The sequence below is a fragment of the Carcharodon carcharias genome, chromosome 3 (genome assembly GCF_017639515.1).
Source record: "Carcharodon carcharias isolate sCarCar2 chromosome 3, sCarCar2.pri, whole genome shotgun sequence".
Classification (NCBI taxonomy): Eukaryota; Metazoa; Chordata; class Chondrichthyes; order Lamniformes; family Lamnidae; genus Carcharodon; species Carcharodon carcharias.
The window spans coordinates 36,970,239-36,994,184 of record NC_054469.1 but is presented as its reverse complement, the minus strand read 5'-3'; the positions used below and the strand labels follow the sequence as shown (position 1 = coordinate 36,994,184).

Sequence of the window (23,946 nt, the reverse complement as noted above, 5' to 3'; positions counted from 1 at the left end):
TTATGCAATCTTCAATCCAAAACTAGATTGAGCTTAGCAAGTAAAAATTGAAAAGTCACTGCACTCAAGGGCAAAGTTCATAAAGAAATGCATAAACAGTTGTGTGATGTCTTTGTGATTAAGCAACATTGGACTGTATTTAACGTGCCCCCGCTGGGTGTGTTTTGGGAGTGGGATGGGGGGCACATATAATAGCACAGGTGCCCATCCCACCACATTCCCGCCCACCCCAGAGCTCACCCCCATATGGTGGCAGGTGCCAAAATTGGCATCCTGCCCACCATATTTAAATAAATAATCAAGGGTCAATTAGGCTTGTTATCAAGTCAACTGACCCTGATATTACACCGTCCATGCCATGAAACGTTTGGTATGGGCAGCTGGGCAGGAACGGGCAGACCGATATTTTTTATAAGTCCTTCAAAGGGCGGGAAGGAAGCTGAGGGGGTGGTGTTGCTCTTAGGGGGTGGCCCTTTGCCAATTGTGGGGCAGACCCCCTAAGATCGAACATCACCTTCCTCCCTGCCCGCCTGCAGCCTTAAAGCCACCTCCTCCCCTCCGCCCTGTCCCCCTACCTGACCTACCCAAACCCTCCCTGCCCAAGACCTCAGATTTACCTGATCCAGGGATCAATATGCCTTCTCCCTTCTTCTCCTGCAGTCTCGGCAGCTGCCAGTGATGTGGTCTTGGCGCTGCCGGGATTGGCTGGTAGCTCCAGAGGGCGGGACCTTCTCCCCAGTGAGGGGCCGAAGTCCCACTTGGCAGCTGCCCCACAGCTCGTTATGGTTAAATATACAGTGCGAGCTGCCTCCCGCCCCGACCCCGCCCCCCCCCACCCCACTCCCCCCTACTCCCCCCAACTCCCTCACACACCCGTTGTATTCAGCCCATTGTTTTAAAGGAAAGGTACACCTTCCATGAAAAGGACACTGATCACCCTAGGGGTTACTGCTTCATCTTTAAATAAATTAACAAATTGAATAGTTGCCTAGTGCACTCCTAAGCTGTCCTCTGCTGATCAGATGGAGTGTTAGTTGTACCAGTGAGTCTGATATGTTTGTCACTGAACTGCACTTTCACAGTGTAAGGGGACTATTGCCAAGGAGCTTTACCATTTGGAAAGAGGCCCTTTTGTACATTTGGTTACTGTGCTTCCTCGTTGCTAAAGTCATCCAAACCAAACTCCACTGTTCCATGCTCACCTCTCTGCTTCAGACAATTATTCACGGTTCTCTTAGAAAAGGCAATGGGAGGTGGTGGCATAGCAGAATTGTCATTGGATTAGTAATTCAGAGACCCAGGTGAATTCTCTGGGGACCTGGGTTCAAATCCCACCATGACAGGTGATGAAATTTGAATTCTTGTAGAAGTTAACAGTACAGAAGGAGGCCATTCAGCCCATCATGTCTCTGTGATGGTCAACAAAGATCTGACAACACTAATCCCATTTTCCAGTGCTTGGCCTATAGCCCTGGCCTATGGCAACGCAAGTGAATATCTAAATACTGCTTAAATGTTATGAGAGTTTCTGACTCAACCATCCTTTTAGGCAGTGAATTCCACACTCTCACCACCCTCTAGGTGAAAAAAATTCTCCTCTTAGCCTTCTACCTCTTACCTTAAATCTATGCCCCTGTGGTTATTGTCCCCGCTACTAATGGAAAAAGTACCTTCCTATCCACCCTATCTATGCCCTTCACAATCTTATACACCTCTATCAGGTCCCCTCTCAACCTTGGTTGCTCAAAGGAAAACAACCCTAGCCTACCCAATCTTTCGTCATAGCTCAGACCCCCTATCCCAGGCAGCATCCTGGTAAATCTCCTCTGCACCCTCTCCAGTGCAATTACATCCTTCCTATAATGTGGTGACCAAAACTGCACGCAGTACTCCAGTTGTGGCCTAACCAGCATTTTATACAGTTCCAACATAACCTCCTTGCTCTTGTATTCTATGCCTCAGCTAATAAAGGGAAATATGCCTTATCTACTTGCCCTGCAACCTCAGGGATCTGTGGATATGCACACCAAGATCCCTCTGATCTTCAGTACTTTCCATTCATAGTATAATCCCTTGCCTTGTATGGTCTCCCCAAGTGCATTACCTCACACTATTCTGGGTTAAATTCTACTTGCCACTGCTCTGCCCACCTGACCAGTCAATTGATATCCACTTGCAGTTTTTGACTATCCTCCTCACTATTTACAACCCTATCAATTTTTGTGTCATCCACAAACTTCTTGATCATACCCCCTAAGTTTAGGTCCAAATCATTTATATAGACCACAAGCAGCAAGGGCCCCAGCATTAAGCCCTGTGGAACTCCACTGGAAACAGACTTCCAGTCACATCACCCTCTGCTTCCTGTCTGTCAGCCAATTTTGGATCCTTTTCTTTTATTCTACCCACCAATGCTTTCTTAATTTCCTTTTTAAGTACCCCCTGCACTTTTTATACTCCTCTAGGGACTCTGCCATATTGATCCCTTGGTATCTGCCATAAGCTTCTTTCTTTTTCTTAATCCTAACATTTATGTCCCTTGACATCCAGTGTTCTCCGGACTTGATCCTCCCCTTTCTCTTTACAGGAACATATTTGCCCTGCACTCTCGCTATTTCCTCCTTGAACGCCTCCCATTGCTCTGACACTTTTATCTGTAAGTCGCATCTCCCAGTCCACTTGGGCCAAATCATATCTCACCTTAGTAAAATTAACCTTACCCCAATTTGGAACTTATTCCTGGCCCAACCTTATTCTTTTCCATAACTATCCTAAATCTAACTGAGTTATGGTCACCATCTCCAAAATGCTGCCCTACTGATATGCCTTCCACCTGCCTGGGTTCGTTTCTGAATATTAGGTCCAGGACTGCCCCCTCCCTTGTTGGGCTTTCTACGTACTGGCTAAAAAAGTTCCCCTGGATGCTGCTTAAGAAATTTGTTCCCTCCCAACTTGCACACTAAAACTATCCCAGTTACTATTTGGATAGTTAAAATCCCCTACTATTACTGCCCTATTATTCTTACACTTCTCTGAAATTTGATTATATATTTGATCCTCGATCTCTCCATGACTGTTTGGGGGCCTATAGTACACACCCAACAGCGTGTTTGCCCCTTTTGTGTTTTTTACTTCTGCCCATACGGCCTCATTCGATGATCCTCCCAAGATATCATCCCTCCTCACTGCTATAGTTGATTCCTTGATCAATATTGTTACTCACCCTCCTCTTCTATCCCCGTCTCTATCTCATCTGAATACCCTATAACCAGGAATGTTGAGCTGCCAATCCTGCCCTTTTAGCCAAGTCTCGGTCATAGGCACGTTGGAGTATGATATTATTGCTATCTGTGCCCTCAGCTCGTCTGTCTTATTCCTCAGGCTAATTGCATTAAACTATATTACATTTAGTCTTGCTAAACTTATTTCTTTCTTATCTAGCCTATGTTTCCTTTTCCTTCCAGACTCACTTACTAGCCTTTTAACTTCTAATTCCATCTCAGCTTCTCTCCCCTCTGAATTACTTTTCAGGGTCCTATCCCCCTGCCAATTTAGTTTAAATCCACCCCAACAGCATTAGCAAACCTGCCCGCAAGGATGTTGGTCCCATTCCTGTTCAGATGTAACCCATCCAACTTGTGCAGGTCCCACCTACCCCAGAAGCGATCCCAGTGTCCCAGAAATCTAAAGCCCTCCTGCACCATCTCTCCAGCCACATATTCTTCTGTTCCTATACTTTCTACTGTGTGGCACCAGGTGTAATCCGGAGATTACTACCTTTGAAATCTGCTTTTCAATTTCCTACCTAACTCCCTAAAGTCTGCTTGCAAGACTTCATTTCTCTCTCTTCCTATGTCATGGGTTCCAACATGGACCATGACCTCTGGCTGTTCACCCTCCCCCTTCAGAATGTCCTGTAGCCATTCTGGAACATCCTTGACCTTGGCACCCAGGAGGCAACATACCATCCTGGAGTCACGTCTACGGCCACAGAAGCACCTGTCTACTCCCCTCACTAATGAATCCCCGACCACTATTGCCCTTCCACAATTCTTCCTCCCTGTCCTGAACAGCTGGACCACCCACAGTACCATGGCCTTTGTTCTAATTGGCCTCTACAGAGGAACCGTCACTCTCACCATTTTCCAAGGCCGAAAAATAGTTTGTGCGCGAGATGCACTCAGGCGATTCCTCCACTACCTGCCTGGTCCCTTTCTTCTGTCTGGTGGTCACCCATTCCCTCTCTGCTTGCACTTCCTTAAGCTGCGGGGTGACCACATTATTAAAAGTGCTATAAAAAAACTTCTCAGCCTCATGAATGCACCACAGTGCCCCCAGCTACCACGCAAGCTCCAAAACCTGGAGCTCGAGTTGCTCCATTCAGAGGCACCTCCTGCGCACATGGTCATCCAGACCGCCAGGAGCGTCTAGGATTTCCCACATAGCGCAGGATGTGCAAATCACAGGACTGAGCTCCCCAGATGTATCTTAACTAAATAGAATATGGACCTTTGCCTTTATTTTACTCTTACTCCTACCTGAATCTCACTGTTTTAACATTTCTCTCCCAAAATCTTGCTGTTTAATCTCTCTCTCCCGAAGTCTCACTACTTTAACATCTCTGTCCTGAAGTCTCGCTGTTTTAACCTCTCTCTCCTGAAGTCTCGCTGTTTTAACCTCTCTCTCCTGAAGTCTCTCTGTTTTAAGCTCTCTCTCCTGAAGTCTCGCTGTTTTAACCTCTCTCCTGAAGTCTCGCTGTTTTAAGCTCTCTCTCCTGAAGTCTCGCTGTTTTAACCTCTCTCTCCTGAAGTCTCACTGTTTTAACTTCTCACCCGAAATCTCGCTGTTTTAACCTCTCTGTCCCAAAGTCTCGCTGTTTTAACCTCTCTCTCCTGAAGTCTCACTATTTTAGCCTCTCTCCCAAAGTCTCTCTATTTTAGCCTCTCTCTCACAAAGTTAAACTGAAGTTAACCTGAAGTCACTCTCACTCTCCATGCCCTTTTTAAAGTTAAGTCTCTTCCATTCTCCTGCCCCCTTTGCAAACTAAGTCCCCACCGCTCTCCATGCCCTTTTCAAGCTGAAGTCTCCGTTGTTCTCTATGCCCTTTCCAAACTCAGTAAAAACCTGGAATTAAAAGTCTGATGATGATCACGGAAGCATTGCCGATTGTCGTAAAAACCCATCTAATGTTCTTTAGGGAAGGAAATCTGCTGCCCTTACCTGGTCTGGCCTACTTGTGACTCCAGACCCACAGCAATGTGAAATGCCTGCTGAACAAAGGCAATTAGGGATGGACAATAAATGTTGGCCCAAATCCCATGAATGAATAAAAAAAAGTCCAACTAGTCTTTGTAAGAAATCCTCCAAAGAAATAGACATTCCCTCACCAGCACAGAAAGTGTTTTTTGCCATTTACATTGTGAGTAAATTGTCAAGCTGCTCCAGATTACATCGATGGAAAATGAATTGCCACCCTTTCAATGATCAGACCTACTTCACATGAAAGTGCCAAGAATCATCCCATCCTTCAATAAAATGTCAGGAATCACCTATTCTCATGTTAGACTGTCACGAATCATGCCTTATCAATGCCTTTGTTACCTCTAGACTCAACTATTCCAATGTTCTCCTGGATGGCCTCCCATTTTCCACCCTCAGTAATCTTGAGGTCATCCAAAACTCTCTGCCTACGTCCTAATTTGTACCAGCTCACTCCTATGCTTGCTGACCTACATTGGTTCCCAGTCTGGTAACATCTTGGTTTTAAAATTCTCAACCTTGTTTTCACATCCCTCCATGGCCTTGCCCTGCCTATCTGTGTAACATCCTCCAGCCTTACAAGCCTTTGAGATCCCTAAGCTCACCAATTCTGGCCTCTTGCGCATTCAAAATTTTAATATCCTAGATACCTTCAGCTGCCTGGCTTTAAACTCTGGACTTCCTTCCCTAAGCCACTCTGCCTCTTCTATCTCTCTCTCCCTTTGAGAAGCTGCTTAAAAACTGCGACTCGGTATCAAAATTTGTTTGTTATGCTCCTGTGGAGTGCTTAACTTAGAGATATTATAAAAATGAAAACAATTGTTTGTGGTCTGTGGTCGCCCAATTCAAAAGTATTATTGCCTTTGACATGGTACAGATATAAGCAACAAAAATGTTTTTAAATATCGAGAATTATAGTCATGAGGAAAGGTTAACGATATTCTTTGAAAAACAGATATCAAAATGACACAAATTGAAAAGTTCAAGATTATAAAGAAAATTGACAAATTATTTACCATTCAGATTAATTATTCCTGTGGTAAAATGTGTAAATATCAAGGATCTATGTTTAAAGTTGAGTTGTGATATATTATATATGATGGATATGTTGGTCATAATCCGTTCCTACAAAGGCTGATGCTTGAAATTCGTTTTTCCTGTCAACATTATTTAATTGACGAACTGTGGAACCAGACTAAGTAGTCAACAAGTCAATGGTTAGAATTCACAACTTCATATAAAGGAGTTGTTATGGCACAGTGGATGGTAAATGCCGAGCTGCTCAAATCCCAGAGGGAAACTTGAAACAGCTGTCACAATTGTTTTGTAATTTGTATTTCATTTCGAGATGTGTGCCTTGAATTCAGTAGTAATAAGTCCACTGAGTCTTAGAGGTTTTTTACAAAACTAAATTAAACATTCATTAATAGAAGAAAAGATTTTAAGCACATACATAGGTTTATAACTTACTACTATAATAACTCCTAAATCCCCTAATTAATCTCACTCCCAGTTACACCTTTGTTAAGGCAGCAGTAAAAACAAATAAATTTCAACAGACCGAGGCAAAGCACACAATACCCTGAACAGTGATATTCACCGTGAGTTTTCTTAGCTTCGGTTCCTGTAGACAGCAACTTGATGCATAAAGGCTGGAGGCTTTTCACACTTGTGTTAGATCTTAGAAGGTCTTCCCCTTACACATAACCTCAGCTGCTTTATATATATTTCTCCATTTTTAATGTAAATTCCATTGTTCCAATTGTTCCTCACACCTCACATTCTAAAACTTCAGCCATGTTTACGTATTTAGTATTTCAAACCTAGCTCCTCTTTTAATAACTCAAAAGTGCCAGGTCAGCTGCCTCCAATTCAACTAAATCCCTCACACACACATTCATGGAGAAACTAACCCAAACCCTACTATTAACCTATCTTTAAATAAATCACAGTAATATTATGAAAATTATTATATTTTCATGACAGAGTTAGAGATACATGTAAGAAGTCTTCTACAGGATTACTTCCTGTGCCATGTGCAAATTGGCATAGGGTAAATAAGATTAGAGAGATAAATGCGCGGCTCAAAGATTGGTGTGGGACAAATGGGTTCCGATTCATGGGGCACTGGCACCAGCACTGGGGAAGGAGAGAGCTGATCCATTGGGACGGGCTTTATTTGAACCATGCTGGGACTAGTTTCTTGGCGAATTGTATACCTAGGGTTATAGATAGGACTTTAAACTAATTAGTGGGGGGAGGGTTCAATTGAAGTTTAAAAAATCAAGAAGAAACGAGAGAGCAGAGGTGGAGGGCAGTGAAGAGGTGAATAATAATCAAAGTGTGACAGGAAGGGGCAGAAAATATAAGCAGAAGAGTGCAGCAGAAATTAGAACCAGAATGAGTAATAATGGTAAAAAGTCAAAGCTTAAGGCTCTTTATGTGAATGCACGCAGCATTTATAACAAGATAGATGAGTTGATGGCACAAATTTAGAAATAAATGAATATGACTTGATAGCTTTAACAGAGATGTGGCTGCAGGGTGACCAAGACTGGGAACTCAGTGTTCAAAGGAATTCGACATTCGGAAAAAATAGGCGAAAAGAAAAAGGAGGTGGAGTAGCTTTGTTAATAAAGGAAGGTATCAGTGTGGTGATGAGTGGTGATATAGGTGCAATAGGTCGTGATGTGGAATCAGTTTGGGTGGAAATAAGGAATAGCAAGGGGAAAAAGTCTTGGGTGGGAGTCATCTACAAGCCCCCAAAGCTGCAGGGCAAAGTATAAATCAGGAAATAATGGAGGTATGTAAGAAGGGCGCTACAATTGTCATGGGTGATTTTAATCTGCATATTAACGGTGTTATGACACAGCAGTTGGTAAAGGTTAGGTTATTTGAAATCCTAGAGGGAAACTTTAAACAACTGTCATAACCTATATTTTCAATTGGTATGTTTGAGATGCATTCAGAAATGAAGCCACCAAGCCTCAAGAAGATTTTTATACGTGTATTAATTCTACAAGGTATTAAACACATACACATCTATAAATTACTGCCATAATAACTATTAAACAAATCCCCAAATCCTAAAATCTTCACTAAGGCAACAATTACCCGTAGGGTAGAATCTTCGGGTTGGCGTGTGTCCTGATGTCACCGCGCATCATCCTGATCTTCCTTTTGGCGGGCGTGCACCGGAGTCGGCTGCGCACCCACCGAAATGTCAAAGGCCTGTTAAGGCCACTAATAAACTAATTAAAGCAATTGTCAGGGCTGCCCATCCAACCTTCAGGTCGGCGGGCAGGCAAAGAGCCCAGGCAGCTTTCGCATTTCTCATGAAACCTCATCCATGAAGGGTTTATTAATTTAAAATTTTTTTTTATCAAAATTCATGAACATGTCCCAGCTCATGTGACACTGTCACATAAGGGACATGTCTGAATAATGTTATTTTTTTATTTATTGCAAGTTTAACACTGAAGTTAATCTCCCTGAGGCAGCTCTGTTCCTCAGGGAGATTTCTGCGCTCTTTCACGCACAGATAGCACTGAGCACTGCCAGGCACGCGTCACACTGGGCAGGCCTTAATAGGCCCACCCACATAAAATGGTGGCATGCAGCCAATTGCGGGTGGCGATCAGCTCTGCGCCCGCCCGCGCCCAATCCTGACCGGCCCGCCCAACGGAGAGAAAACTCCCCCCATAGATCTTAAACAGACACCAGGCAAAGCACATTTTATCTTACAAATTCAAAATGAGGTTCCTTTCAATTTCGTTCCTTCACAGAATTAATGGTAGGCTTTCAGGCTTAGATTTCACATGCCTCTGACTTCCATACACAAGACTCTTCTGTATATATCTAGCCTCCCCTTTAAATGCAAATTCTCATTTTATCACCATTCCCTTTGAACTCCATCTCTTCTAACAATAAAACCCCTTTAATAGCACTAATTCTTTAGCAATATAAATTCATTGCTTGGTGTCTCCTAGCTAGGTGCAAGATTTCACCCCCAGTCTTTGAATGGTTTATTCAACAAAATGCAAATGCACCCTTTACCTTACTGTGTACATCTCAAGAATGCTATACAGCAAAGCACTCAGGCTAGCTGGCTTTGATCCAGTTAAGACACACCCACAGGCACAGACCTGACTACAAATCCAATTTAAAATAATTTCCAATAACATTGGCAGAATTTTCCATTCGTCGGGCGGGCTTGGCATGAGCGAGCAGTGGCGGTGACGGAGCTGACCACTGCTCGTGATTGGCTCCGTACCGCGATTTCACGCAAGTGAGCCAATTAAGGCCCGCCCTGAGTGGATTGCGAGCAGTAGCGCACTACCTGTGTGGGTGGGGAGAGGAGGGAAAGCCTGGACTAGCCTGCAGTTTGCACATGCATGCGAAAGAGCGCTTCAATCTCCCTGAGGCACAGAGCTGCCTTGAAGCACTTTTTGAAAAAAATAATAAAGAGCAGAAAAATTCAATGAAATATGTCCTCTCATATGACTGTGTCACACGAGATGGGACATGTTTTTAAGTTCAAATTAAACTTTTTAATTTATAATAGCTTCAGGAAACCTCATCCTGCTCATGGATAAGGTTTCCTGAAAAACGTAAAGGCTGCTTGGCCTTTTTGCCTTCCCACCAACCGTAAGGTTGGATGGGCAATGTAAAATTCAGGTTAATTGCTTGATTAATAGCCTTAATAGGCCTTTCAATTCTCAGCAGGCACGCAGCCAACTCTGGTGCTCGCCTGCTGAATGAAATATCATGCGACATCGCGTTGACTGTTCACCAAGACCTGACAGCCTGCATCCAAGGGTTTTAAAGGAAATGGCTGCAGAGATAGCTGGAGGCATTGGTCAAAATATTCCCGAACTCATTGGGTTCAGGGAGGGCCCCAGCAGATTGGAAAACCGCTAATGTGATGCCCTTGTTCAAGGAGGGAGGGAGACAAAAAGCAGGAAACTATAGGCCAGTCAGCCTAACATCTGTCATTGGGAAAATGCTAGTGTCCATTATTAAAGAAGAAATAGCAGGACATTTAGAAGAACCTAACGCAATCGAACAGAATAAACATCGTTTTGTGAAAGGGAAATCATGTTTAACAAATTTGCTAGAGCTCTTTGAGGATATAACAAGCAGAGTTGGTAAAGGGGAACCAGCAGATGCAGTGTATTTGGATTTCCAGAAGGCTTTCGATAAGGTGCCACATGAAAGATTATTGCACAAAATTGAATTTACGGTATTGGGAGTAATGTATTAGCATGGATTGAGGATTGGTTAACACACTGAAGTCAGAGAGATGGGTTTAATGGGTCTTTTTCAGGTTGGAAAGACGTAACTAGTGGAGTGCCACAAGGATCAGTCCTCGGGCCTCAATTATTTACTATCTATATTAATGACTTGGAGGAGGGGGCAGAGTATAATGTATCCAAATTTGCTGATGATACAAAACTTGGTGGAAGGGCAAGTTGCAATGAGGACATAAGGACTCTGCAAGGGGATATAGATAGATTGAGTGAGTGGGCAAAAACTTGGTAGATGGAGTTTAATGTAGGAAAGTATGAGGTCTTGCAACTTGGTAGGAAGAATCAATAGGTAGACTATTATTTAAATGGAGAGAGACTCCAAAAAAAGTGCAGCGCAGAGGGATCTAGGTGTTCTTGTGCATGAAACACAAAAAGTTAGCATGCAGGTGCAGCAAGTAGTTAAGAAGGCAAATGGAATTTTGGCTTCTATTGCTAGGGGATTGGAGTTTAAATTAGGGAAGTCTTGTTATAACTGTACAGGGTGTTGGTGAGGCTGCACCTGGAGTACTGTGTACAGTTTTGGTCCCCGTATTTAAGAAAGGATATATTGGCATTGGAGACAGTTCAAAAGAGATTCGCTAGGCTGATTCCTGGGATGATGGGGTTGACTTATCAAGAACGGCTAAACAGGTTAGGCCTTTATTCATTAGAGTTTAGAAGAATGAGGGGTCTTATTGATATGTACAAGATTCTGAGGGGGCTTGACAGAGTAGATGTTAGAGAAGATGTCTCCACTAGTGGGGGAATCTTGAACTAGGGGACATAGTTACAGAATAAGGGGGACATTGATTTAAAACTGAGATGTGCAGGAATTTCTTCTCTCAGAGGGTAGTGAATGTCCGGAATTCTCTACCCAGAGAGTCGTGGAAGCTAGATCACTGAAAGTATTTAAAGTATTTAATATCAGGGAGTTGAGGGCTATGATGAGTTGGCGTGAAAGAGGAGTTGAGACCTGGGGCATATCAGCCATGATCTTATTGAATGGCGGGCAGGCTTGAGGGGCCGAATGGCCTACTCCTCCTATTTCTTATGTTCTTATGGTAGACATAAGACTACCTTCTGCTGTGACACATGTTTGTAGACAGCAGTCATTCTACTGGTGAGGTTCATTATCCTTATTGACTGAAGTAATGTTTGAAAGTAAGCTCTGTCCTGCATTTTCCATGCTATTTTTAGGCAACATGCTTACACAGCCTCTTCTTTTGATCACAGTTGAGCTTTATTCTCCTCATTGTTTCGTTCCAGGTTGGCTGCAGAGCTATCTTGGTCTTCTTCCAGTACTTCATCATTGCCAACTTCTACTGGCTGTTGGTGGAGGGCTTGTACCTGCACACACTCCTCATGGTCTTTTTCTCAGAAAATAAATACTTTGTTCTCTACATGCTGATCGGCTGGGGTAAGTTTTTTTAGTTGGATGAGCAGAAAATGTTCTTAACAGAGTTCGTTTGAAATCCGTCCAGGCTTATTGTGATTTTATTTGGCCTGATAATATTTTCTACAGGAATCCCCACAATCTGCACAATCATCTGGACTATTACAAGAATCTATTTAGAAGACAATGAGTGAGTATGAACAAAATTAGAAAGATAAAAATGTTTACGATTGCTGGTTACTGGTAGAGTCTTTTTGGTCTGAGCAACATGTTGCAGAGAGGGATGAAAATGCACCGATTGCTTCTCGCTCTTCTTTTGGCTTCTATTTTTTTGGCGATAGTATCTGGTGTATTTCTTCATTTGGGGTCATTTTGTCATCTTTTCTTCATCCATCAGGCCTGACACCTTGCTGGTTGGGGGTCATAGGGGAAGGAGTGGGGGGGTGGCAGTGGTGTGGGGCGGTGGGTGGCAGCAGTACAGAGGGAGTCAGAGAGGAGGGCCAAGAGCCCCGCCCCTTGTAGATGAGCTCCCAGACAGAGAAGGAGAGACTTGCTTTTATATAGCACCTTTCATGACCATAAGACATCCCAAAGTGCTTTGCAGTCAATGAAGTACTTTTGAAGTGCACTCGCTGTTCTAATGTAGGGCATGTGGCAGCCAATTTCCAAACGGAAATTTCCCACAAACAGCGATGAGGCCACACAAATAGGTCTGATGCGAAGTCATTGGCCTGAAACATTGGGCTGGATTTTCATCCTCGAGGCGGGTAGCGCAAGTTTGGAAAATTCCCGGCTTGGTTCACCCGCCTCGTGACGAAGTGCCCGCTGAATGGGATTTTCATTGTGGTGGGTAGCGGGTGTGGGCTACAGTCGGGCCAGTGACCTGAGACAATGTTCGAAGGCAGCCACAGGGTTTCTGGATGCCGAGACAAGCTGTTTAAAAAGGCCTGCCTCAGTGCCTTGGGATTTCGTCCCAGTTGAAATAAAAGCAAAAAGGCCCTGCAGCCACCACCCCTCACACCCCTTCACTCCACACACTCACCCATGCCTTATCCATGCCACCTCATGTCCCCCCACAATGGCCCTTCATGCCCATCACGCCAAGGCATGCCACCAAAATCACCTATAGCCCCTCATGCCCCCATTCCAAGTTATGCCCCCCAAACAACCCCTATGGCTTTGTATTCCCCCCTGCCAAGCTGTGGCATTTCTGTGCCCATTCGCGCACCATACACTGTATAGAAGCAACGAAACCTACAGTGACAGAAGGATATATTAAAAAAAGGTTTTTTAAAAAGTCATTGATTGATAAATTTCCACTTTCTTAACAAGAACATTTTACCAAAGCCCAATAAAAATCATCCAGGCCCTTTAAAGCATCAATAGCAAAAAACTGCAAGCACTTGAAATCTCTTTGAATCTCTTAAACTTTGTGAAATTGACAGCATAGATCAGAAATCCAGAACTGTCAATCAAACAATGGCCTGTTACTTCTGCGGTCCCCAGTGATGGATTTGGGGGTACCCCAAAAATGTGCTGGGGAATCCCAGGCAAGTGTTTGCATGGCAATTTCCCAGAAGTGCTAACTTCTTCTGGACAATTGCACTGCACTGGGAACCATCTGAAAATGCGATTCAAATCACAAACTTTGATGGTTCCTCTGGGGTTATACCAATAGTTACCCAGAAAAAGTTAGAAGAATTAAAACCTCTTCTAACTTCTGGGTAACTATTGTAAATGCCCAGACTGACCCCACGGGACTCCCCCATCCCCCCCGATCTGCAACAGCCCTGCCAACCCCTCCCCACTGACCTCAGCACCCCCAGACATCGGATCCCCCATCCAACCTTGGCTCCTCAGATCTCAGACTCCCCTGACCTTGGACCCTTGGACCACTGAATGCCCACTTCCCCACGTGATCTCCTGATGCCCTGACCTCCGGACACCCCCAACCTCTGCACCCCATGCCCCAACTTTGGACCCTCCAACCTCCGGACCCCACCACCCACCCTGGCCTCCGAACACACCCACACCCCCAGACCTTGGACCCACCCAGACCTCGGACCCCTCCAACCTCTGGAGACAATACCACCCCCAACACACCCCCCCCGCCGCCCCCCCCCAAAACAACCACCACCACCAGACCTCGGACCCCCACTGACCTCCAGATACATCCGCCCTCCCGTGACATCCATACCCTCCGGACACCAGCCCCCAGAACTCCCAAACCCTCCCACCCCCGCCCCCCCACCGGATCTCCAGAAGCCCCTGATCCAGATCTTTGGACATTCCCCACCCCAGGCCTCCGGACATCCCCCACCCCAACCTTTGGACACCGCCGCCACCGTTCTCCCCACCCCCCGGCCTCTGGACACAACCCACTCCGTTACCTCCAGACACCCCAAGCCCCCGGCACGCAACCCAACCTCTGGACACAATCCTGACCTTGAGACATCCCCCTGACCTCCAGACACCAACCCCCTGACATCCAGACACATCCCTGACCTCTGTACACTCCCGTTCCCTGACCTTCTGATATCCCCCCGACCCCCGGACACACCCCACCCTGACCGGGCACACAATCCCCAGACCTCCTGGCACCCTCTGACCTCTGGATGCCTGGCCTCTGACCTCCACAGCCCCCCCCAACCACCGGACAGCCCCATGAACTCCGGACACCACCCTCCCCCCGACCTCCTGAAATCCCTCTCGACCTCCGGACACATCTCCCCAAGACTTCCAGACCCCACCCCACCCCCGACCTCTGGCATGCCATTTACTTGCCTTAGACACTTACCTTCCCCTGGTCTATCAATTTTTCTGGCCCTTTAAACTTACCTGCTTTACGGCAGCAAGTGCTGTTAAAAAGGGGGCATGGCCTCCATGAATACGCTGGATCTACACTTCGCTGGGGCGTGTGAGGATTCTTTTAATGCAGGCCCCAAGCAGCTCCACTGAATGGAAGTGGCAACGCAATTTTCAAGACCAGGTGTGTGTGCATTTATTTCTTCTAATTTCTGCAGGCCAGCACTTTCAGATGCTAGGTGAAGGTTACGGCCCAATCCTTTCTCTGGGACTCGGGCATTTCAACAGACTAATGGATTTCTGGGCTTTCAACTAAGCCTCATTATGTATTCCTGGCTCAAAGTCCTGACATCCATCAGGGTACTAAAACACTCGAGCCCCAATGAAACCATTGTTTGATTGACAGCTTTGGCTCCAAGATCTATTCTGTTAATTTCACATTGTTTATTTACAAAAGATAAAGAGCTTTCAAGTGCTTGCCCTTTATCTTGTCCTTTAAAGGATGTGGATGATTGACACTTGTATTCGGCTGTAGTAAAAAGGATTTTTTTTTAAGAAAGTGGCAAGCTTTCAATGAATGACATCCTATATGATTCATTGATTCAATACAGTATATAGTGGGTGAATGGACATGGAAGTGCCATGACTTGACATGGGAGCATGAGGGGTTGTTTGGGGGAGCATAGTTTGGCATGGGGGTATGAGGAGCCATAGGAGCTGCTTGTTGGTGGTGGGGGGTGGGGGGGTGGTGGGGGGGCGGGTTCATAGCTTGGCTTGGGGGTGCATGAAGAGGACCTTTTGAACTTACTTGCACTTACTTTGGTTCTCTCTTCACAAAGGAGGACACAAATAACATACCAGAAATGTTGGGGAACACAGGGTTTAGTGAGAGGGAGAAACTAAAAGAAATCAGCATTAGTAGGAAAATAGTTGGGGCAATTGATGGGATTGAAGGCTAATAAATCCCCAGGGCCTGATAATCTACATTCCAGAGTACTTAGGGAGTGGCCTTAGAAATAGTGGATGCATTGGTGGTCATCTTCCGAGATTCCATAGACTCTGGAATCGTTCCTACAGATTGGATAGTAGTTAATGTAACCCCACTATTTAAAAAAGGAGCTAGAGAGAAAACAGGGAATTACAGACCAGTCAGCCTGACATCAGTAGTGGGGAAAATTCTAGAGTCCATTATAAAAGATTTAATAGCTGAGCGCTTGGAAAACAGTGGCAGAATTGGACAGAGTCAGCATGGATTTATGAAAGGGAAATCACGCTTGACAAATCTACTGGAATTTTTCGAAGATGTAACTCATAGAGTTAATGAGGGGGAGCCAGTGGATATGGTTTATTTGGACTTTCAGAAGGCTTTTGACAAAGTCCCACATAAGAGATTAGCGTGTAAAATTAAAGTGCATGGGATTGGGGGTAGTGTATTGAGATGGATAGAAAACTGGTTGGCAGACAGGAAACAAAGGGTAGGGGCAGAATTTTGCCCTTGGTGGGCGGGCGGGCCCCACCAGCTTGGCAGCCCAGCAACCTGCCCGACAGGAAGCACTATGCGCATCCTGTGCCGGTGGGGAGGGAATCCCCAGCTGTCAAAGTGCACACGAAAGAGTACACTGCTCCCTGAGACAAATTGCTATCTCAGGGAGATTACTGATAGTCCAAAATATTTTAAAAATAGAAAAATTTAAAAATCATTAACATGTCACATGAGATGGGACATGTTAATAAAAAGGACATAAACTTTATTAAACTTTTTAAAAACGGACATGAAACCTCATCCCGCCAGTGGATGAGGTTTCATGCATTATCAGGAGCCTGCTGGGGCTCCTGGCCTGCCCACCAGCCTTAAGGTTGGACGGGGAGGTATTTAATTATCTCAATTGGCCATTGACAGGTCGGCGGGCGGACAGCTGTCAGCCTCCCTTCCTAAAAATTTAAAGGGATCGGGATGACATCGGGCATTCCTCCCAACATCATTCAGTGTCATTTTCCCATTGTCGAGTGGACTCTGCCCCCAAATCGCCGACATGAAAATTCCGACCTAGGAATAAACGGGTCTTTTTCCGAATGGCAGGCAGTGACTAGTGGGGTACCGCAGGGATCAGTGCTGGGACCCCATCTATTCACAATATATATAAATGATTTAGATGAGGGAACTAAATGTAATATCTCCAAATTTGCAGATGACACAAAGCTGGGTGGGAGGGTGAGCCGTGAGGAGGATGCAGAGATGCTTCAGTGTGATTTGGACAAACTGAGTGAGTGGGCAAATGCATTAGATGCAGTACAATGTGGATAAATGTGAGGTTATCCACTTTGGTAGCAAAAACAGGAAGGCAGATTATTATTGGAGAGAGGGGAATGTGCAACGAGACCTGGGTGTCCTCGTATGCCAGTCACTGAAGGTAAGCATGCAGGTGCAGCAGGCGGTAAAGAAGGCTAATGATATGTTGGCCTTCATAGCCAGAGGATTCGAGTACAAGAACAGGGATATCTTGCTGCAATTATACAGGGCCTTGGTGAGACCCCACCTGGAATATTGGGTGCAGTTTTGGTCTCCTTATCTGAGGAAGGATGTTCTTGCTATAGAGGGAGTGCAGCAAAGGTTTTCCAGACTGACTCCTGGGATGGCGGGACTGACATATGAGGAGAGATTGAGTCGATTAGGATTATATTCGCTGGAGTTCAGAAGAATGAGGGGGGATCTCATAGAAACCTATAAAATTCTAACTGGACTAGACAGGGTAGATGCAGGAAGGATGTTCCCGATGGTGGGGGAGTCCAGAAACAGAGGTCACAGTCTGAGGATATGGGGTAGACCATTTAGGACTGAGATGAGGAGAAATTTCTTCACCCAGAGAGTGGTGAGCCTGTGGAATTCGTTACCACAGAAAGTGGTTGAGGCCAAAACATTGTATTGTTTCAAGGAGTTAGATATAGCTCTTGGGGCAAAAGGGATCAAAGGATATGGGGAGAAAGCGGGAGCAGGCAATTGAGTTGAATGATCGTGATGAATGGCGGAGCAGGCTCAAATGGCCGAATGGCCTATTCCTGCTCCTATTTTTTTTCTATGTAAAAGGTGCCCTCATGCAAGCTATGGTTACAAGACCTCTAACAAACCATGAGCCACACCTCGTGCAGGCATGATGGGCCAAATGGTCTCCTTGTACACCTTAACAATTCTGCGATTCTGTGAAAAGCTTGCCTGACATCACGAAAATTGTGGAGGGCTAGGACATGCCACAGGGTCAGGAGTGCAGGGTGTGGTCATTTGACCCAAACCAGCCCTCACCCTGAAAAGACACTCCCGAAAATTGGAAACCCTGGGAATAGGGTCAGAGATCCCGGAATCAAGACCTGCCCGCCATTTTTAAAGGGCTCCCGAGTCGTTCCCTACTTGTTGAAAATCTAGCCCATTAACTCTGTTGATTTCTCAGCAAATGCTGCCAGATCACTGAGCTTTTCCAATACTTTCAGTTTTTATTATAGATAATGGTCAGATAATCTGTCTTCATGATATTGATTGAGGAAAAAGTATTGGCCAGGAAACCAGAGAGAACACTCCTGCTCTTCTTTGAAATAGGGCTTTGGGATCATTTATGTCCACTTGACAGGATGGACGGGCCTCAGTTTAACAACTCAACAGAAAGACAATACTACTGACAGTGCAGTACTCCCTCAGTGCTGCACTGAAGTTTCAGCCGCGTGCTCAAGTCTCTGAAGTGGGTTACACACAGTGAACCACAACCTTCTGGCTCAAGGTTGAGTATCCTACCACTGAGACAGAACGGAGCTCTATTCCTCTGTTGTATCTTTTGACTATAAAGCTATCTTGGTATTCTCCCAGTTCTTTATCATGACATGGGCGTGTGAGGGGCCATAGAGGTACCAGGGATTTCACAAATGACTTTCCTGTTTGAGGTTCAGGAGAAGGGAGGGAAACCAAAGCCTTTTTTGGTACTCACTCGTTGTGGCCCACATTGGGAACTGAACAGGAGGGGACTCAAAATGTTTCCATTGTGAGGTCCATTTTGGACAAAAAAGGATAGAACATGGTACTTTTGAAATGGTGAAGAGCTAGAGAGAGGGGACTTCAAAGAGACTTGAAAATCCAAGTTCATAGATCATTAAGTAGATCACATGTGGGAGCCGATGGTGTAGTGGTGCAGGGGTATCGTCACTGGACGAGTAATCCAGAGACCCAGGCTAATGCCCAGGGGACACGGGTTCAAATCCCACCACAGTAGTTCAATTAATAAAACCTGGAATATAAAAGCTAGCCTCAATAATGGTGACCATGACAACTAAAATCCCAACTGGTCCACTAATGCCCTTTAGGGAAGGTAATCCACCATCCTTACTGGCCTACATGTGACTCCAGACCCTCTTAACTACCCTCTGAAATGGCCTGAGCAAACCGTTCAATACATGGGGATTTAGGGATGATAGCGATGCCTGCATCCCATGAAAGAATAAAGGAAAGGAAACTGTGATGAACAGCTAATGGAATCTAGAGGAATAAAACACATGCTTTAACCGTACAATTCACTGGTTAGAACACAGCTGAACTGCTGTGAGGAGTGAAGAAGGACCTTGGAGGGAGTGCAGCGTGGGTTTACCAGAATGATCCCTGAACAAGCTACAAGGGGAGATTGCACAAAGTAGGGTTGTATTCCTGGAAATTTAGAGGTGAATGTTTGTGCCAATCAAGCGGGCTGCTTTGTCCCGGAAGATGCCGATCATTTATGACCTGGAATTGTTGGGGTAGAATTTTTCAGTCAGCGGCAGGGGTGGGCCTGACACGCCAACGCGTAAAGTGATGCGTGAAGACGTCGGGCGTGTGGCCTGACATCATCGCACAGTCCTGCGATATTTCGTTTGGCAGGTGCGCGCTGGAGTAGGCTGCCAGCCTGCCAATATGAAAACGGCCTATTGAGGCCAATAAGAAAGCAATTCATGTAATTAGTAACGCTGCCCGTCCAATCTTAAGGGCAGGCAAAAAGCCCAAGCAGCCTTCACATTTTTTAGGAAACCTCATCCACAAGCGGTATGAGGTGTCCTAAAGCTTTTATTAAATAAATAAAAAAAGTTTTCATGAAAATAAAAGCATGTCCCATCTTCATGTGACACAGTCACATGAGGTGACATGTTTAAATAAATTTTAAAATCATTTATTTAATTATTTTAATATCCATTCAATCTCCCTGAGGCACGAGATTATTGCATGCAAAAGAACGCTTGCCCCGACTCTCCCTCCTCCCCCGCCACCCGCACAGGTAGCGCTGAGTGCTACTGGCCACATATTAAGCTGGGCAGGCCTTAATTGGCCCGGCTGCGTAAAATGGCGGGCCCCAGTTATGCCTGTCTCTTTATGGGGTATGTGGAACATTCCTTGTTCCGGCCCCCTCCCACAACTCTTTCTCTGGTACATCGATGATTACTTCGGTGCTGCTTCATGCTCTCATCTGGACCTGGAAAAATTTAATAATTTTGCTTCCAATTTCCACTCCTCCATCATTTTCACATGGTCCATCTCTGACACTTCCCTTCCCTTCCTTGACCTCTCTGTCTCAATTTCTGGTGATAGACTGTCCACCAATATCCATTACAAGCCTACCGACTCCCACAGCTACCTCGACTACAGCTCCTTACACCCCGCTTCCTGTAAGGACTCCATCCCATTCTCTCAGTTACTTCGCCTCCGTCGCATCTGTTCTGATGATGCCACTTTCAAAAACAGTTCCTCTGACATGTCTTCCTTCTTCCTTAACCGAGGTTTTCCACCCACGGTGGTTGACAGGGCCCTCAACCGTCTCCATCCCGTCTCCCGCACACCCGCCCTCACACCTTCCTCTCCCTCCCAGAACCATGATAGGGTCCCCTTTGTCCTCACTTATCACCCCAGCAGCCTCAGCATTCAAAGGATTATCCTCCGCCATTTCCGCCAACTCCAGCATGATGCCTCCACCAAACACATCTTCCCTTCACACCCCCGGCGGCATTCCGCAGGGATTGTTCCCTTCGGGACACCCTGGTCCACTCCTCCATCACCCCTTACACCTCAACCCTGTCCCATGGCACCTTCCCATGCAACCATGCAGAAGGTGCAACACCTGCCCCTTTACCTCACCATCCAAGACCCAAACACTCCTTTCAAGTGAAGCAGCATTTCACTTGCACTTCCCTCAATTTAGTCTACTGCATTCGCTGCTCCCAATGCAGTTTCCTCTGCATTGGAGAGACCAAATGCAGACTGGGTGACCGCTTTGTGGAACACCTTCGGTCTGTCTGCAAGCATGACCCAGACCTCCCTGTCGCTTGCCATTTCAACACTCCACCCTGCTCTCATGCCCACATGTCCGTCCTTGGCCTGCTGCATTGTTCCAGTGAAGCTCAATGCAAACTGGAGGAACAGCACCTCATCTTCCGACTAGGCACTTTACAGCCTTCCGGACTGAATATTGAGTTCAACAATTTTAGATCATGAACTCTCTCCTCCATCCCCACCCCCTTTCCAATACCCCTTTTTTCCAATAATTTATATAGGTTTTTCTTTTCCGACCTATTTCCATTATTTTTAAATGTATTTCCACCCATTGTTTTATCTCTGCCTTTTAGCCTATTTTGATCCCTTCCCCCCACCCACCCCCACTAGGGCTATCTGTACCTTTATTATCACATTCCTTAGATAATATCACCAGCTTCACCACCTCTTTGTCCTTTTGTCTATGACATCTTATGGTTATCTCCACCTATCACCTCTATCCAGTTTTACCTGTCCCCCCCGCCCCCCCACCCCTTAAACCAGCTTATATTTCATCTCTTTTCTATTTTTCCTTAGTTCTGTTGAAGAGTCATACGGAGTCAAAAAGTTAACTGTGTTCCTCTCCGCAGATGCTGTCAGACCTGCTGAGTTTTTCCAGGTATTTTTGTTTTTGTTTTGGATTTCCAGCATCCGCAGTTTTTTGCTTTTAGCTTAATGATCCGGGGACCTGGATTTGAATCCTACCATAGAAGATAGTGGAATTTGAATTCAATAAAACAAATCTGGAATTAAAATTCTGATGATGACCATGAAACCATTGCTGATTGTTATAAAAACCCATCTGGTTCACTAATGTCCTTTAGGGTAGGAAATCTGCTGTCCTTACCTGCTCTGGCCTACATGTGACTCCAGACCCACAGCAATGTGGTTGACTCTTAAATGCCCTCTGAACAAGGGCAATTAGGGCTGGGCAATACATGCTAGCCTAGCCAGCGATTCCCACATCCCATGAACAAATAATTTTTTCAAATGATCATGAGTGGCACAAAGGCTCCACTGTTAGTCAGAATAAAACTGTAAAGAAAACAGCTGGAAGTCTCAATGAAGATGGTCAGATGGAGAGTCTGGTGAGACCTGCTACTAAAGTGGTGCCATAATAGGTCATCCCTGCCTGCTAAGTTAGGAATGTTCCCATTTCAACATTTTATTAGCTGTTCCAATCATGATGCAGGGAGCCAACCGAAAGGCATTTCTATTCCCATTGTTACCTTAGCTAGAAAATTCCCTGGCAGCCAGATTCATTTCTGTTTCCATTTATTGGCTAAATGTCATTCCTGTGAGGTGACAGTTGGCATCATTCTCAGTTGCAAAGAAATATGGAAGTGGACAGGTGTTCAATAATAGTGGTATTTTTCAGGCCTCAGTTGAAATAAACAATTTCACAAAATCCTAATTTAATGCCATAGTAAAAATTTTGCAGTAACTTTTATATCAGCAACACCTAGATAAAAGGCCAAAGGCAACATGCCTAAAAGTATTATGTGTAAACGGAGATAAATCAAGAGACAGTATTTAGAGGATGTCAAATGGAGTTGGAAAACCCAACATCTTTCTGGGAGATAAAGACACAAAAGATACCTTCGTCTCCTGTCCTAAAGCGAAATGTCCTATTGGTGGAATCATAGCTTGATGGTTTCGGGGGTCAGGGATAATGTTCACCTTCACTGTTAGGGCCATAATCTAACAGAGGGGATCGCTCAAGCATTGAGGGTGAAAATCAGGATATTTCTGGACTGCGGAAAGGTTAAACAAAGTATTATGTTGTCTTTTCAGATGGATAGTGGGGCAGGTCCAAGAATCTGTCTAGTTTTTATTCATAAGTTTTTCTACAATTTATCTTTTTTTATGGCTTAGTTAAGGCACTAGAAAGTTTAAAATTGAAATCATGGCTGCCATGGTTGTTCTTAACAGGGAAGGGAGAGATTCAAAAGCAATTTATGCCCAAATTAGTAGGGAAGTTGGCAGAGCAGCTGTACTGCCCACTTAAAGCCAGTGTCAGGAGGACCAAAATGTAGGCAGCGAGCTGCAGGCACCAAGTTGGCATTTTGTCCCAGTTTGCTGGTTGTGTATGTGTGGGAAATCAGCCAATTACCACAATGAAGCAGTCAGCAGCTCCTGCCTCAGGACGAGGAGGGTTAAGGGCAGCCAGCCACAGAGAGCAGTGAGCATGGGCATAATATTTTTCTGAACACCATCCCTCCCCCTGGCAACAGTCAGAGATTAAGCCAGTCTGTTTGCAACCTTGGTGTTATATTTGATCCTGAGACAACCTTCTGACCTCATATTAGTGCCATCACTAAGACTGCTTATTTCGACTTTGCCCCTGCCTTATCTCATCTGCTGCTGAAATGCTTAACCATGCCTTCATTACCTCTAGACTTAACTATTGCTGGTCCCCCACATTCTACCCGGGACCAAACCAAGGTGTGCCACAGCTCCCACGAATTCATTTTGATTCTCCTAAGTGTTCCCACTATTCTCCAAGGCATACGTGTGATGTCCCAGATGGAGATTTAAACTAATTATCTCCAATTCCCAAAGCTTCTCTTTGTTCTGGGAGGGAATTTAAACCTCTAATAAGACAGTTGTACACATCCCGGCTCCACCAAGAAGCTCAGAGAGGTAGCACGTTGTTTAATTTCCAATACTTCCCACTGTGACCTTATAAATTAAACACCAGCTACCCCTTAATTTGCAAATACTTCAGGTCTATTTATCAGCTTTTCAAGCCAGGTATTTTCATTTATCTTACATTTAAACATTTCAATCCGCAGCTAAATATTATACTCTTATAACATAAGAATCATGAAATTAGATATTAGTAACATCATCTAAAACTCTGCTGCCCTTGTCTTAACTCAGAGCAAATC

At 45.1% G+C, this 23,946-nt stretch overlaps 1 protein-coding gene across 1 annotated transcript in view; it reads left to right on the top strand.

The window, feature by feature from the left end:
* Positions 1 to 23,946, top strand: part of vipr2 (vasoactive intestinal peptide receptor 2) — a 158,138-nt gene that overhangs the window by 89,477 nt on the left and 44,715 nt on the right. The window contains exons 8-10 of the mRNA XM_041183927.1: positions 9,985 to 10,001; positions 11,814 to 11,964; positions 12,070 to 12,130. Of these exons, the coding sequence (XP_041039861.1) occupies positions 9,985 to 10,001; positions 11,814 to 11,964; positions 12,070 to 12,130 (229 nt within the window). The remainder of the gene's footprint in view (positions 1 to 9,984; positions 10,002 to 11,813; positions 11,965 to 12,069; positions 12,131 to 23,946) is intronic.